We start from the raw sequence: 16,865 nt of genomic DNA on the forward strand, positions 1-16,865 counted from the left end.
ATCTAACCAACCACAGTAATAACGAACTTTGAGAGTGCCATTTCTCCTCCTAGGGGATGTATGCATCTTCATGTCAGATGTGGACCAGCTCCATGGTTTAAGGGCCGCTAACAATCGACAGCTGTTCTAGGTTTTGTCCTACAGGATGGTCTTCATACCAATTCATGAGTTCTTACAGATCCACTTTACAACAGCACTGGAGTTCTTTCCATATATGGCTACCTCTCTACTGCATAAGAGACCCGTGATGACATCCCCATGTGTCTCACTCCCCACCAAGCTGAATCATATAATGAATCCTGTACTCTCTGGGAATTTCTCAGGCTTTTGCCTTATCACAAGATACAGCCCCAGGCCCTGATTCAATCCGCAATCAGATGATTCAACAATTTAATGTTCCCCAAAAGTAACATCTCCTCAGGGTCTTCAGCTATATCATACTCCAAGTTGCCTTCCCCTCACAATGGTGAGATAGCGTAATTGGCCCAATCCTTAAGCCAGGCAAGACCCCAACATCTCTTGACAGTTACCAGCCAATCACTGTCGCCAACATACTCTGTAAGCAGCTTGAAAGGATGGTTGCCTGCAGATTATGCTGCATTCTCGAATCTTGGGATGTTTTGTCCTCCCATCAGAATGGTTTGTGGGTGGGACAATTCACAACCAGCCATCTACTTAGGTTGGAATAAGTAACCCAACAGCCTTTTTTCTAAATGCCAACACCTTACCACAGTCTGATTTGACCTGCTTAAGGCATACAACACTGCTTGGCATCACATCTTACTTATCCTCCATGAGTGGGGCTTTCAAGCCCCACTACCAGTTTTTATCCATCAGTTTTTATATCACCAGTTGCTCCAAGTTAGAGTCAGCACTTCACTCAAGTCCCCATAGGTCCAAGATAATGGCAGCCCACAGGGCTCTGTGTAGAGTGTCAATCTCTTTCTCATTGCCAAAATGGGTTAGTGACCTCTGTTGGGCCACTGGTCATCCATGGATTGCATGTTGATGTTTTTTGCTTCTGGTACAGCTCCCACACATTAGCCTCTCCTCAATACCAGCTTCAAGGTGGCATATGGTAGGCCTCTGCATGGGCTCTTTCACATGATTTCCAATCCTCTACTAAAATAATGTCGATCATCCATTTCTGCTGTCATACCACAGTCCATCCTGACACTGAACTCTACTTAGGTACCCTGCAGCTGGACATCATAGCACACTCCTGTTTCTTTGACCTCATTTTGGCTACGCTGCCCCACCTTCATCACCTGAAGACTAGCTGTATGTGAAAGCTTAATGCTCTCTGCTTCCTTGCCCACACCTCTTGGGGTGTAGATAGTGCTACTCTTATCTGTATTTACTAGACCTTAGTTTCGTCATGACTGGACTGTGGTTACGAGGTTATGGCTTGGCTTCTCCTTCAACTCTGAAACAATTAGGCCCAGTCCACCAATGCAGCTTGCATCTGGTCACTATTGCCTTTTGGACTAGTCCCATAGACAGTCTCCTTGCCAAAACAGGGATCTTCTCTATTCAGATTTCATGGTCCAGCTCTTGGTCGCCTATGCAATCACCATTTGGCAATTTCGTAATTGTCCCACATTTCCCATTCTCTTTGCATATGAGGGGTGATGTCCTCCTGATACTCATCCTTGGGTGGAATAACTAGTCAGAATGTGCCTCATTTCCCTCTGCCAAGACCTCTATTTCCTCTCTCTGCATTGTGCTTCCCGTGTTTTTTCAGGCACTCTCCCTTGGACTTTTTGTTGTTTGTTAAACCCCGTTCTTCAAGAGTTCCAGGGTGCTACCATCTGTCACAGCAGATATGGGAGGGGGGGGGGGGGGTGAGGAAAGGCGGGGTTGTCAGGGAAGTGTTTGGTGCCAGGAATAATCTTTTATTTAACAGGAATATCAGTGTTTATTGATTATCTTGTACTTACAAATTAAGGCCTCAGCTGCAAGACATTAATAAAATGCGAAGGAACACAAATAATGAAATATTACAGTTTGTATGTGGAATGTAGCACAGTCCTAAGATTACAAGAACAACTTCCAAGAAATTTTTTAAAGTGCAAGTTAAATTGTACTTCAGCAACCTTGACAATGTCTTATCAGATTAAATACTAACGAGTAGTTGTTGTTAAATTAAACTATGGAATACACCATGGCATCAAAATGACCAAAATAAATCTTAATAATACTTTCCTTAAGACAGGTTAAATAATACTTCAGCAACGTCAGCAGTGACTTATCAGATTGAATCCTAATGAGCAGTCACCATTAAATTGAACTGTGGAATACAGCACAGTAGCAAAATGACAACAATAACTTTTATTAACATTTTCCTTAAGGCAGGTTAAACAGTATTTCAACACCCTTAGCAGTGACTTATAACGAGGAGTAACTGTTAAATTACCAAAAGCAGGCACAGTGCTGAAATATTAATAATAATAATATCATTTTTTAAAAGAATACTGGTTTAAGAAGTTTTCATTAAATGCTAAATGAACTGATTTCAGAAGTAATAAATCACATTATATAATGCTGAGTAATTACAGCTATACTGCTCAGTATGACGTGGCACCAAAATGCCAATAACAGATGTCTAAGAATGTTTTTAACTACATTAAATACCGAAATTTAAATGTGTAGAAATGACCTTAAGGCATGCACTTACATATTGCCAATTGTTGACTAGATTATGCTATATCTGCTTAGATGGGATAACACATAAATACAGACCAATAGCCACTCATGGATTTACACACTCTCACTTTATCTGACCAAGGGTGATTTACATGGTGGCTCAACCAGACCCACACAAAACAAGTGGGACTAAGTTTATTTAACACTGGCCACTACTACAATAGGTAAAACCACCACTAGATACAAGGCAAATACTCAGTCTGAACTAGAACTAAAACTGAAACTTTTGGTGAGCACACGGATGCAGCTAGTGAAAGTGAATGAGAAATAGAATTAGATAGGACAAATACAGTTATATTCTTTTGCAATGTTGAAACTCGTCCACTGAAAAGCGATTATGAACATTCATCATAGCAGAGCAATGCACTACAAAGTCAACAGTCACTCTGAGCCACATAAGAAGCGTTGGAACCTTCAAGCAACGGAGGAAATATTAACATTCCAAGAACATGCAAGTATTCAGCTTCTGCTCCCAATAGGATCGCTCTCAGTGCCACAGATTCCATAGGGGCAATGACGGTCAGCCAATATAAATTAGCTTAACATCCTTCCTCACTAAAGTATAGATCTCTTTCATTTCTGCAGCAGGTACTCTAACATTCCATACACACAGTTGTCACATAGCCCTTTCTTCTTTGCTCACACTGCACCGACAGCATGATGAAAGGGGCCCAACTCAAAGTAGCGCCCTCATCCTAGCTCTCTCATGGTGACCCACCTTCTCCAAACTGCTCATCCTTTCCCCTTTTGGCAGACCAGACAAATTCCATGTATCAGTCAACGAAGATAGCTGGGATTAATAGTATGAGGTACAGACTTGCATGGCTCAACACTAATGGCTCTAAAACTGTCTATAAGACAGGAATGCTTTTACATCCCGAAATTTAGTGTGGACGTCAATGCGAAATGCTTTTAATAGTTTCCACAGTGAAACATGTCTCAAAATATGGTAGAAAACCCAAAAAGATTCTGGTCGTATGTAAAGTGCACCAGTGGCAAAAAACAGTCAATACCGTCACTGCGGGATGGCGATGGGAATGTTACCTATGATGGTGCCACTAAACCTGTGTTACTAAATACAGTTTTCTGTAATTCCTTCACGAAAGAAGACGAAGTAAATATTCCAGAATTCGAAACCAGAACAGATGCTAGCGTGAGTGACGTAAAAGTAGATATCTTAGGTGTTGCAAAACAACTCAAATCACTTAAGAAAGGCAAGTCTTCCGGTCCAGATGGTGGTAGGCTATACCAGTCACGTACCTTTCAGAGTATGCAGACACAATAGCGACTTTCTTAGCAATCATATACAACCGCTCACTTGACGAAAGATCTGTTCCTAAAGACTGGAAAGTTGCACAGATCACACCAATATTCAAGAAAGGAAATAGGAGTAACCCATTGAATTACAGACCCATATCACTGACCTCAATTTGCAGCAGGACTTTGGGGCATATACTGTACTCGAACATTATGAATCACCTTGAAGAAAATGTCTTATTTATATATAACCAACACGCATTCAGAAAAAATCATTCTTGTGCAACACAGCTAGCTCTTTATTCCCATGAAGTAATGAGTGCTGTCGACAAGGGATCTCAGGTCGATTCCATATTCCTAGATTTCCAGAAGGCTTTTGATACTGTTCCTCACAAGTGACTATTCATCAAACTGCTTGCATATGGAGTATTGTCTGAGTTGTGTGACTGGATTCGTGATTTCCTCTCAGAGAGGTCACAGTTCGTAGTGATAGATGGTAAATCGAGCAGAACAGAAGAGATATCTGGCACTCTGCAAGGTAGTCTCATAGACCTTCTGCTGTACCTGATTTACATAAATGATCTAGGTGGTAATCTGAGCAGCTCCCTTTGATTGTTTGCAGATGAGGCTGTATTTTACCGTCTAGTAAAATCATCAGACGATCAGTTCCAATTATAAAATGATCTAGAGAGAATTTCTGTATGCTGCGAAAAGTGAATTCTAGAAAACAGTAACAAAGCACACTGAAAATGAATATGCAAAATATTACTAGCCTCTTTAACTATGGTTGGCTTCTGTAGAAATCCAATGTAATTCGGTCCTGCAGACTGTGAACTGCTGTATAAATCAGCTGGGAAATACACTCCTGGAAATTGAAATAAGAACACCGTGAATTCATTGTCCCAGGAAGGGGAAACTTTATTGACACATTCCTGGGGTCAGATACATAACATGATCACACTGACAGAACCACAGGCACATAGACACAGGCAACAGAGCATGCACAATGTCGGCACTAGTACAGTGTATATCCACCTTTCGCAGCAATGCAGGCTGCTATTCTCATATGGAGACGATCGTAGAGATGCTGGATGTAGTCCTGTGGAACGACTTGCCATGCCATTTCCACCTGGCGCCTCAGTTGGACCAGCGTTCGTGCTGGACGTGCAAACCGCGTGAGACGACGCTTTATCCAGTCCCAAACATGCTTAATGGGGGACAGATCCGGAGATCTTGCTGGCCAGGGTAGTTGACTTACACCTTCTAGAGCACGTTGGGTGGCACGGGATACATGCGGACGTGCATTGTCCTGTTGGAACAGCAAGTTCGCCTGCCGGTCTAGGAATGGTAGAACGATGGGTTCGATGACGGTTTGGATGTATCGTGCACTATTCAGTGTCCCCTCGACGATCACCAGAGGTGTACGGCCAGTGTAGGAGATCGCTCCCCACACCATGATGCCGGGTGTTGGCCCTGTGTGCCTCGGTCGTATGCAGTCCTGATTGTGGCGCTCACCTGCACGGCGCCAAACACGCATACGACCATCATTGCCACCAAGGCAGAAGCGACTCTCATCGCTGGAGACGACACGTCTCCATTCGTCCCTCCATTCACGCCTGTCGCGACACCACTGGAGGCGGGCTGCACGATGTTGGGGCGTGAGCGGAAGACGGCCTAACGGTGTGCGGGACTGTAGCCCAGCTTCATGGAGACGGTTGCGAATGGTCCTCGCCGATACTCCAGGACCAACAGTGTCCCTAATTTGCTGGGAAGTGGCGGTGCGGTCCCCTATGGCACTGCGTAGGATCCTACGGTCTTGGCGTGCATCCGTGTGTCGCTGCGGTTCGGTCCCAGGTCGACGGGCACGTGCACCTTCCGCCGACCACTGGCGACAACATCGATGTACTGTGGAGACCTCACGCCCCACGTGTTGAGCAATTCGGCGGTACGTCCACCCGGCCTCCCGCATGCCCACTATACGCCCTCACTCAAAGTCTGTCAACTGCACATACGGTTCACGTCCACGCTGTCGCAGCATGCTACCAGTTTTAAAGACTGCGATGGAGCTCCGTATGCCACGGAAAACTGGCTGACACTGACGGCGGCGGTGCACAAATGCTGTGCAGCTAGCGCCATTCGACGGCCAACACCGCGGTTCCTGGGGTGTCCGCTGTGCCGTGCGTGTGATCATTGCTTGTACAGCCCTCTCGCAGTGTCCGGAGCAAGTATGGTGGGTCTGACACACCGGTTTCAATGTGTTCTTTTTTCCATTTCCAGGAGTGTATATGTTCCCTCCAATGGACTGCTGTTGCAGTGTAGCCTACTCTGCATGTTTATTGCTTCACTAAGCAAAGTTGTTGTGGAAGAAACATTCTTGGAGATATTGAGTGGGCTCCTTGGATATTTTTGTATGGAAATGTATTTCCACTAGGTGCCACGGGCATTCACAGAGCTGTGTTATACACGGAAAGGATTTTGGGCATTCAGTTAGCAGTGTGGTGCGAGCAGTGGTATATTTGTCGTCAATAAAGACAATCTGTATTGCCTCCCCTCTTGGCTGTAGACATGTTATTTTTGTGTAACATTTTATTTTGGAAATGAGCAAAGTGTTTTACTCAGCCAAAGAAACCCTGAAGCTGCTATTAGACAGCAACTTTGAGGTCATCGGTGAAAGTGAATCAGACAGGGATTCATTACTATGACCACGTGCTTTGGCACAACAGTCAGTCAGACAGTAACAGGCAAGAACTGCCTATTCATTGTGCCTAGTCGGTCAGCCAAGACTTCCATCTTTATAGGGTTAAAATCATCAAACACTGAAACATAGGTGCTGACAATGCAGACATAGATACGGCAGTGGTGTTGATGTTGTTACTAGCATTGTCCCATTCTGCTGTATATTTTAAGAAGTTGCTTTACTCTGTTCATAATATCTTGAACTATCTGCAAATTTGCTGCTGCAGCATCAGTTGCTGTAGCCACAATTTGATGAACATTGAGTCTATGATTCACTAATAGTGTGGAAGGGTTTGAGTCTTCATCATTTTCTATGTTTCAGCTTGATACAAACTAAGCAGGTAAGTGAAACAAACCACATGTTATGTGGAAACCAATATCAGAGCTAAGGCAATGGCCATAAATGCAGTAGACAGTGACTTTATGACTGAAGGTAACATGAATGCAAATCAGTACCACTAACAAAGTCAGAATCATATTAAACAACAACACATGCAATAAGAGTTCCAAATCAAAATCCAGGTCCATAAAATTGAAGTAATAGCTGTAGTCTGATATCAGTGGAATGGAGGTATTAGTGGTAAGTTAGAAACTGCTGAGGCTGATGTTTATTTCTTGTAATGGACCAATGACTATTCTCAGGTGTTGTGTGTGTGCTGGGCAGCAACATCTAGTCATGGCTGCTACAGGTGGAAATGTCTGCTACGATAATGATTAAGCATGTGGCTGGGCTGTGAGCCCCATCTCCAGGGGTTCTGGCCCACTGTCATCTAAGAAGATGACACCATCATATATATATATATATATATATATATATATATATATATATATATATATATATATAGGGAAACATTCCACGTGGGAAGAATATATCTAAAAACAATGGTGATGTAACTTACCAAACGAAAGCGTTGGTATGTTGATAGACACACAAACACACACACACAAAATTCAAGCTTTCGCAACCTACGGTTGCTTCATCAGGAAAGAGGGAAGGAGAGGGAAAGACGAAAGGATGTGGGTTTTAAGAGAGAGGGTAAGGAGTCATTCCAATCCTGGGAGCGGAAAGACTTACCTTGGGGTGTCATTTTTCCCCCCAAGGTAAGTCTTTCCGCTCTTGGGATTGGAATGACTCCTTACCCTCTCCCTTAAAACCCACATCCTTTCGTCTTTCCCTCTCCTTCCCTCTTTCCTGATGAAGCAACTGTCAGTTGCGAAAGCTTGAATTTTTTGTTTGTGTTTGTGTTTATTTGTGTGTCTATCAACATACCAACGCTTTAGTTTGGTAGGTTACATCATATTTATTTTTATATATATAATATGTATTTCTCTGCATATAAATATCCTATATCTTGTATACCTACATTCTATGCAGGGGATGAATAAATAAATATAGAACATCTGTGAATGATAACATGCAAAACATGTTAAAATACTGATTTCTGGATCATCATTTTTGGCAATTATTTTTATGGCAAAAGTAGCTGACCCTTAATGTTTTAGCAGTACTATTAAACTTTATTCCACTTTCAGTTCACATCAAAATATATGGCCAAGTACTTGCTTTTTTCTACCTTGTTTATAATTTTTTGTTAGTGAGTTCAACTATGTTAAAAGGTGGTGCGTATTTTTTACAGAACAAAACTGTATAAACTGTGTTTTTTTTCTTCTTGTTTTTTAATTTAAAGCTTAGATCATTTACGTAAGACTGGTGAATAACTTTGAGAAAAACAGCATTTGCTACTTACTATGTTGCTGCTTCTCTGTTTGTCTTGACAATAATGCTTGTTTCATCTGAAAAAAAAACTGATTCTGCCTCATAATTAAAATAAAATGGTAGTTCATTAATGTAAGAGCAGCAACAGTTATGTTTCCAGCAAAGTGCCTGTTGTGATTTATCTTGATGTTGATAATGTCATGTCCCTCTTTGCATTACTCAAACGTCCTAGTTTAGATTTCTGCATCCTATTTCTTACATAGGAACTAAACTAAGTATCTGTTGAATAGATTATTATAATTGTTACAAAAATAAAAAAAATCCTACTACTCTCTTCGCTGTCATTCCGTATCTTTCATGCTTTGAGAATGGTAATCCTTCCTCACTTTGTTAGTAAAAAAAGTCTGACATAGTTATTAATATTGTAATACATTTGTTTAGGTAATTACAAGAAGATAACTGGTTTAAAAAACCAGTACCCTCACCTGAAAGTCTCCATTGCTATTGGTGGCTGGAATGAAGGCTCTGCAAATTATTCTCACATGGCATCTACTCCAACAACTAGACAACAATTTATAAGAAGTGTTGTAAATTTCTTAAGGTAAGATTATTAGATGGCTTGAATAGACTGAATAAACATAGGTGAGTAAATTAAGGTAGTTATTATGTTCTCATCTCTAGCTGAATATGGTCAGGAAATTTATCTTCTGATTTACTGTTACACAACAAAAGCCACAGACATAAAAGCAACCATTTACTAAGAAGATTACAGTAAATATAAATTAGAAACAGTCTATAGGAAATTTGATTACTGCATGTTTTTTCAGAGCGGGAGTGGGGGAGGGAGAGTTGATCCCACCTGGGGTTTCATCCTGGTGGTAAGGAAATTTTTATCACAAGAAAATACAGTTGTGGGAATGCAGTTCCTTGTTAGTAGACAGTGTGCCACTGATTTAGGTTAAATTTTTTGTTTCTGCTCTGTGGTTCCTAGAGGTAACAGATGATAATGATCCATTCATCAGGTGGGGATATAAAGGTCAGCAGCGCCCTTGATGTTATTGGGAGAAGTAAGCTATGTACCAGCACTGGACTTCTCTCTCTGTTTCATTTCCTAATAACAAACCAAGTGAGGTGGCGCAGTGGTTAGCACACTGGACTTGCATTCAGGAGGACAAAAACTCAAACCCGCATCCAGACATCTTGATTTAAGTTTTCCACACTTTCCCTAAACTGCTTCAGGCAACTGTAAACTGCTTCAGGCAACTGCTGGGACGGTTCCTTCGAAAGGGCACAGTCGACTCCCTTCCCCCTCCTTACCTAATTCAACGGGACCGATGACCTCGCTGTTTGGTAACAATGTAAACACAAAAATGTACTGCACAAGCACCCTTCATTCAAATGTCACAGATATGTAGCTGACATCTCATTAACAAGTATTAGAATCTCGGTGAGAGAACAATGTAGAATGTTCCACGTTATCCCCAGCAATAAGCATGACTCATTAAGCCATTCATCTCTCTTTGGTGAAGGCATATACGGCAGGAAAACTAATAAGGTGTAAATTTTAAAAATCCTAAGCATTTTGGAGTGAAGTACTATTTCTCATAGAAGATGAACTAAGAAAGAAGGTGAAGATGTGTTAAGAAAGTAGGTGAAGCTGAAATAAGTAAGGAAATAGATGAAGATGAAGTAGGAAAGTAGAGGGAGATGAAGTAGGAAAGTACAAGGACATATCCTCATACTGAGGAGTGGTCAAAGACACTTTTAAAAGAATAACTTTGTTAACAAAATGAAACTCTATGATAATACCCTTACACGAATATCAACACAACACACAACGTAAATGTCTCTCCTGTCTCTGAAGTGCCTACACAATAAACCCCAGTCGTTGTAAGTGGCAGTTTGAAGACCCTGGACATTACTGGGCTGGTACTGCCGGTGTGTAACAGGATGAATTAGACGAAGTGTCCCGGCGTGGAATGCTGATACAAAACTACTGGTGCTGCTAACTGGTAGCACTGCACTGAACTGCTGATATGGCCACACAGAACTGCCAACTTGAGGTGTAGGGTGCACAGTCTGGTGGTGGCCTAAATAGTCAGACGTGGATGGATATCCGTGTGGTGCTGTGAGGGCACGTCACTCGAAATAGCAAAATAGTACCCTCTCAACAGCACTCTCTGCTGCAACAGGCACATAGCCTGTCGGCAAGGTTGGCGCCCCTAAACACTGTGGAGATGACATTTAACTCCGTGTCGAACAGCCCGTGCCGTACGAGAAAAATATCTCTGTTTTAAAGAAAGCCTATTTACGCACATCCTCCTGTTGGGATGGCTGCTGCACAGCCTGTCTGGTGTGTGGAGGAAACAACTACTGGGTGGATACGTTATCCTTCTCCCCTTAGAAAGAGATGGCACTGCCATCTCAAAGACATATGATTCTCATGGGGCAAGCCCATCCACCACCAGCTCTAACAGTCCAAGGAACTGGACAGAAATAACACTGAAACATGTGAGGACAATGTCCAAAAGCATTTTTACATTATTGCCCTTGAAGTATGGCAGACAAGAGGAGGAAAGACAATAACAACAACATACTTCAACACGTGTAACACTGCACAAAACCTTCTTCCTCATTGTCCATGGTCCATTCTCAATCCCAAGATGGTGGCGAGTGTAAAAGTGAATCGTGCTTCTCCGCGGAAAAAAGTAAATTTCGATGGTAAAAAGAAAACGTGTGTAAATTGTAAGGACGAAATTTCAAGGCTTAATGAACGTTTTTCCAGTTTACAATTTATAATTGGTGCTTTAAAAACGGACATGAAGAAACTTCAATCCCGAATTGAGAGGCGCTGATGGACAAAGAAGATTCGTCATCAGGAAACAAGTGGGAAACGGAAGAAAAGTGTTCCCAGGAAGTTCAATCTCAAAATAGCACTAAAACTTACATGTGTAAAAACAGTGAAATCTTAGTGCTTAAAAACAGTCAATCACAGGTTCATAAAAACCTTATTGTGCATACTGCTGAAGATTCATTAAAAACGTCAGTCGGAGCCGAAACGTTTGGATTTGAATCGCAAAGAGTAAACAGACCGTTGCTAATCGTAACTTCCGTGTGTAAAAACAGTGAAACTTTAGTGCTTAAAAAAAAATCATAAGTGCATAAAAACTTTATTGTGCACACTGCTGAAGGTTCTTTGAACACGCCAGTCGGAGCCGAAAAGTTTGGAAATGAATCGCATGAAATAGACAGACCGTTGGTAATTGATTCCCTGAGTGCGAAAATTGGAAAACGTGAGAAGATCTGTGTATTAGGGGATAGTCACGCCGCCGGTGGCCGGTAGCCGAGCGGTTCTAGGCGCTACAGTCTGGAACCGCGCGACCGCTACGGTCGCAGGTTCGAATCCTGCCTCGGGAATGGATGTGTGTGATGTCATTAGGTTAGTTAGGTTTAAGTAGTTCTAAGTTCTAGGAGAATGATGACCTCAGAAGTTAAGTCCCATAGTGCTCAGAGCCATTTGAACCATAGTCACGCCCACGGAATTTCCGCAGTGTTAAGAAAAAATTCAACTTCATGGCATCTGGATTCGTGAAGCCTAGGGTCTCATTACGAGAACTAACAGCCCTAACAAACTCTAATGAAGGAACGAGCTTCACTAAGGATGATTTTGTTGTTTTGCTCGGAGGAGCTAATGAAGTTTATAGAAATCAATCATACAAGGCTATCACAGAACTGGGAAATTGTCTAAATAATTTAACTCATTCAAATGATCTCTTTGTGAATGTCCCACAGCGTCATGACTTATAGAGTTGGTCATGCGTAAACCGCGAAGTTAGTGTCGCTAACAAGAGTTTTTCAGAAATATGTACTCATTTCCTGAAACAGGGCAACCAAGAGCACAGGAAGACTTTAGTGCCATAAAACGAATGACAAGTGTACTAACAAACAATCAGAAGTTGGAAACATTTTCAATAATCATTTTTTAAATGTTGTGGAGAAAATAGGATCTAGATCTTCACTAGAAGAGGCAAGGCTTCTAATAGAAGAGGCCATACCTGTGCAGTTTGAAACAACTGTATTTCCACCAACCTCTCCCCCTGAAATCAGTAAAATAACAAACTCACTGAAAAGTAAAAGCTCTTACGGAATTGATGGCATTTCCAGCAAGATACTTAAAGCTTGTTCCCCACAGATAAGTAGGATTCTCATCCACGTATGTAATAGCTATTTGGAGCAGGGTGTTTTCCCCGACAGACTGAAATATGCCATTGTAAAACCATCGCATAAAAAGGGGGATACGTCGGATGTCAACAACTATCGCCCAATCTCTCTTCTGACAGCTCTATCAAAAATTTTTGAGAAAGTAATGTATACAAGAGTAGCCTCCCATATTTGTAAAAATAAAGTACTAAAATGTCAGTTTGGTTTTCAGAAAGGCTTTTCAACAGAAAATGCTATATACGCTTTCACTGATCAAATATTAAATGCTCTGAATAACTGGACATCACCCATTGGTATTTTTTGTGATCTCTCAAAGGCCTTTTATTGTGTAAATCATGGAATTCTTTTAGATAAGCTAAATCATTATGGTTTGAGGGGGGCAGTGCACAAATGGTTTAATTCATATTTAACTGGAAGAATGCAGAAAGTTGAAATAAGTGGTTCATGTAATGTTAAAACAACAGCTGATTCCTCAAACTGGGGAGCTATCAAGTATGGGGTCCCACAGGGTTCGGTCTTAGGTCCTTTACTGTTGTTGATATACATTAATGACTTACCATTCCATATTGATGAAGATGCAAAGTTAGTTCTTTTTGCTGATGATACAAGTATATTAATAACATCCAAAAACCAAGAACTAAGTGATGTAATTGTAAATGATGTTTTTCACAAAATTAATAAGTGGTTCTCAGCAAACGGACTCTCTTTAAATTTTGATAAAACAAAGTATATACAGTTCCGTACAGTAAATGGCACAACTCCAGTAATAAATAAAGACTTTGAACAGAAGTATGTAGCTAAGGTAGAATTTTCAAAATTTTTAGGTGCGTCCATTGATGAGAGTTTAAACTGGAAGCAACACATTGATGGTCTGCTGAAACGTCTGAGTTCGGCTACGTATGCTATTAGGGTTATTGCAAATTTTGGTGATAAGAATCTCAGTAAATTAGCTTACTATGCCTACTTTCATTCACTGCTTTCGTATGGCATCATATTCTGGGGTAATTCATCGTTGAGTAGAAAAGTATTCATTGCTCAAAAACGTGTAATCAGAATAATTGCTGGAGCCCAAACACGGTCATCCTGCAGACATCTATTTAAGGATTTAGGAATCCTCACAGTAACCTCACAGTATATATATATTCACTTATGAAATTTGTTGTTAATAATCCAACCCAGTTCAAAAGTAATAGCAGTGTGCATAGCTATAACACCATGAGAAAGGATGATCTTCACTATGCAGGGTTAAATCTGGCGTTGGCACAGATAGGGATAAATTGAGCTGCCACAAAAGTCTTTGATCACCTACCAAACAGCATCAAAAGCCTGACAGATAGTCAACCAACATTTAAAAATAAATTAAAAGAATTTCTAGATGACAACTCCTTCTACTCATTGGCTGAAGTTTTAGATATAAATTGTTGTTGTTGTTGTGGTCTTCAGTCCTGAGACTGGTTTGATGCAGCTCTCCATGCTACTTAAACATTAGTGTCATGCAATATTTTGTATAATGTAATATCATGTACAGACATCTTTCATTAACCTGACACGTTCCACATCATTACGAAGTGTCGTATTCATGATCTATGGAACAAGTATTAATCTAATCTAATCTAAGGTGATGTTAAAGGCACAAACATTTTAGAGGGCAGATTCTATACAGCTCACGGCCTTCATTTAAACGCATCAGGAAAGAGGTTCTTGCTGATAAAATATTTACTAGTATCTCGCCTGACAATAAATAAACCAAGACAAGTAGCAACGTAATGCAAATTAAAAACCGTTTTTGGCGAGGAGCAAACAATAAAGCCCCCCAGTCAGTTCGAAATTACGAAGTGGTTTAAATCCAGTAGGCTAGAAACGAACAATCAAATCGTAAAACAGCCTCAAATTACGAAATGGTTCACGCCGAAATTTTGCGAGCTCCAAAAATAATTTCACCACTCGATCGTCACCAAGAAGTGGAAGCCATACTCAACAAACATGCCAAGAATTTTTTAGGCATAACGTCACCTGCTGAATAAAAAGAAGCCACCACCACCAACGACAACATCAGTTACAGCAACAGCCCTACCTCCAGCAGAAACAGTGTCAGTAAAAAAAAGCAAAAACAGCCAGTGTACGAGAAAGCATGTCACCAACAGCAGCGGACACGGAACTTCCAACAGTAGCAGTGTAGACTGCCTGAGGAGGAGCCAAAGGCTATGTACAGCTGCTTCACTTAGTGATGATTTTTTATGGCAAAGATTGTCACAAATCAGCCTGAAAAATTGCAGATAAGCGTCAAAAATCAGGTGTTAACAAAATAACAAATACTTGCAAAACCTTCAAGATAATGAGTCGAAACATTCAGTGCCTCAAGAATAAAGTGTTACAATTAGAACTCGTCATAAACAACTTTGTAGATATCTCTTGTAGCTATTAGTCTATCAGAACATTGGTACAGGGTCAGTGAATTAAGTCTTATAAATATAAGCAATTTTGAATTAGCATCTCATTACTGCTGCAGTGTTTGTAAAAACGAAGGAGTATGCGTATATACAAGGGCTGGGATGCAGCATAAAGTTAGATCGGAAACATACCATCTAAATATCGAGAAACATTTTGAAACATGTGCCATAGAGCTAAAATCTGAGGAGAAGCATAAAAATCTAATTGTCATATCAATATACAGGTCACCACTAGGCGACAAAAACATTTTTTTTAAATTTGTAAGCAGTGCTAAACATTTTGTATAACAATGAAGTGAACTTATTACTACACAGGGATTTTAACATCAACCAGTTAATTGAAAATGAAGAAAAGAGACAGCTTTTGAGTATCCTACACAGCTTTCACACGAAACCCGCTCTTCACAGACGCCACTAGAATAACAGAGTCATCTTCGTTCCTATTAGATAATATCTTTAGAAATATCGAAAATTATGTTACTGAGGCACAAACCGCAAACTTAGATCTTTCAGACCACAACACACTACTAACATGCATAAGTTCTTCTGTACCTGAGGTGGTTAAGTGTTGTTGTTGTTGTTGTCTTCAGTTCTGAGACTGGTTTGATGCAGCTCTCCATGCTACTCTATCCTGTGCAAGCTGCTTCATCTCCCAGTACCTACTGCAACCTACATCCTTCTGAATCTGCTTAGTGTACTCATCTCTCGATCTCCCTCTACGATTTTTACCCTCCACGCTGCCCTCCAACGCTAAATTTGTGATCCCTTGATGCCTCAAAACATGTCCTACCCACCTATCCCTTCTTCTAGTCAAGTTGTGCCACAAACTTCTCTTCTCCCCAATCCTATTCAACACCTCCTCATTAGTTACGTGATCTATCCACCTTATCTTCAGTATTCTTCTGTAGCACCACATTTCGAAAGCTTCTATTCTCTTCTTGTCCAAACTAGTTATCGTCCATGTTTAACTTCCATACATGGCCACACTCCAAACAAACACTTTCAGAAACGACTTCCTGATACATAAATCTATATTCGATGTTAACAAATTTCTCTTCTTCAGAAACGCCTTCCTTACCATTGCCAGTCTACATTTTATATCCTCTCTACTTCGACCATCATCAGTTATTTTACTTCCTAAATAGCAAAACTCCTTTACTACTTTAAGTGTCTCATTTCCTAATCTAATTCCCTCACCATCACCCGATTTAATTTGACTACATTCCATTATCCTCGTTTTGCTTTTGCTGATGTTCATCTTATATCCTCCTTTCAAGACACTGTCCATTCCGTTCAACTGCTCTTCCAAGTCCTTTGCCGTCTCTGACAGAATTACAATGTCATCGGCGAACCTCAAAGTTTTTACTTCGTCTCCATGAATTTTAATACCTACTCCAAATTTTTCTTTTGTTTCCTTTACTGCTTGCTCAATATACAGATTGAATAACATCGGGGAGAGGCTACAACCCTGTCTCACTCCTTTCCCAACCACTGCTTCCCTTTCATGCCCCTCGACTTTTATGACGGCCATCTGGTTTCTGTACAAATTGTAAATAGCCTTTCGCTCCCTATATTTTACCCCTGCCACCTTTAGAATTTGAAAGAGAGTATTCCAGTCAACATTGTCAAAAGCTTTCTCTAAGTCTACAAATGCTAGAAACGTAGGTTTGCCTTTTCTTAATCTTTCTTCTAAGATAAGTCGTATGGTCAGTATTGCCTCATGTGTTCCAACATTTCGACGGAATCCAAACTGATCCTCCCCGAGGTCTGCATCTACC

At 40.8% G+C, this 16,865-nt stretch overlaps 1 protein-coding gene across 1 annotated transcript in view; it reads left to right on the forward strand.

The window, feature by feature from the left end:
• LOC126298366 (probable chitinase 2) overlaps positions 1-16,865 on the forward strand; it is a 295,462-nt gene that overhangs the window by 145,901 nt on the left and 132,696 nt on the right. The window contains exon 3 of the mRNA XM_049989666.1: positions 8,858-9,017. Within this exon, the coding sequence (XP_049845623.1) occupies positions 8,858-9,017 (160 nt within the window). The remainder of the gene's footprint in view (positions 1-8,857; positions 9,018-16,865) is intronic.

The sequence above is a fragment of the Schistocerca gregaria genome, chromosome X (genome assembly GCF_023897955.1).
Source record: "Schistocerca gregaria isolate iqSchGreg1 chromosome X, iqSchGreg1.2, whole genome shotgun sequence".
Classification (NCBI taxonomy): domain Eukaryota; kingdom Metazoa; phylum Arthropoda; class Insecta; order Orthoptera; family Acrididae; genus Schistocerca; species Schistocerca gregaria.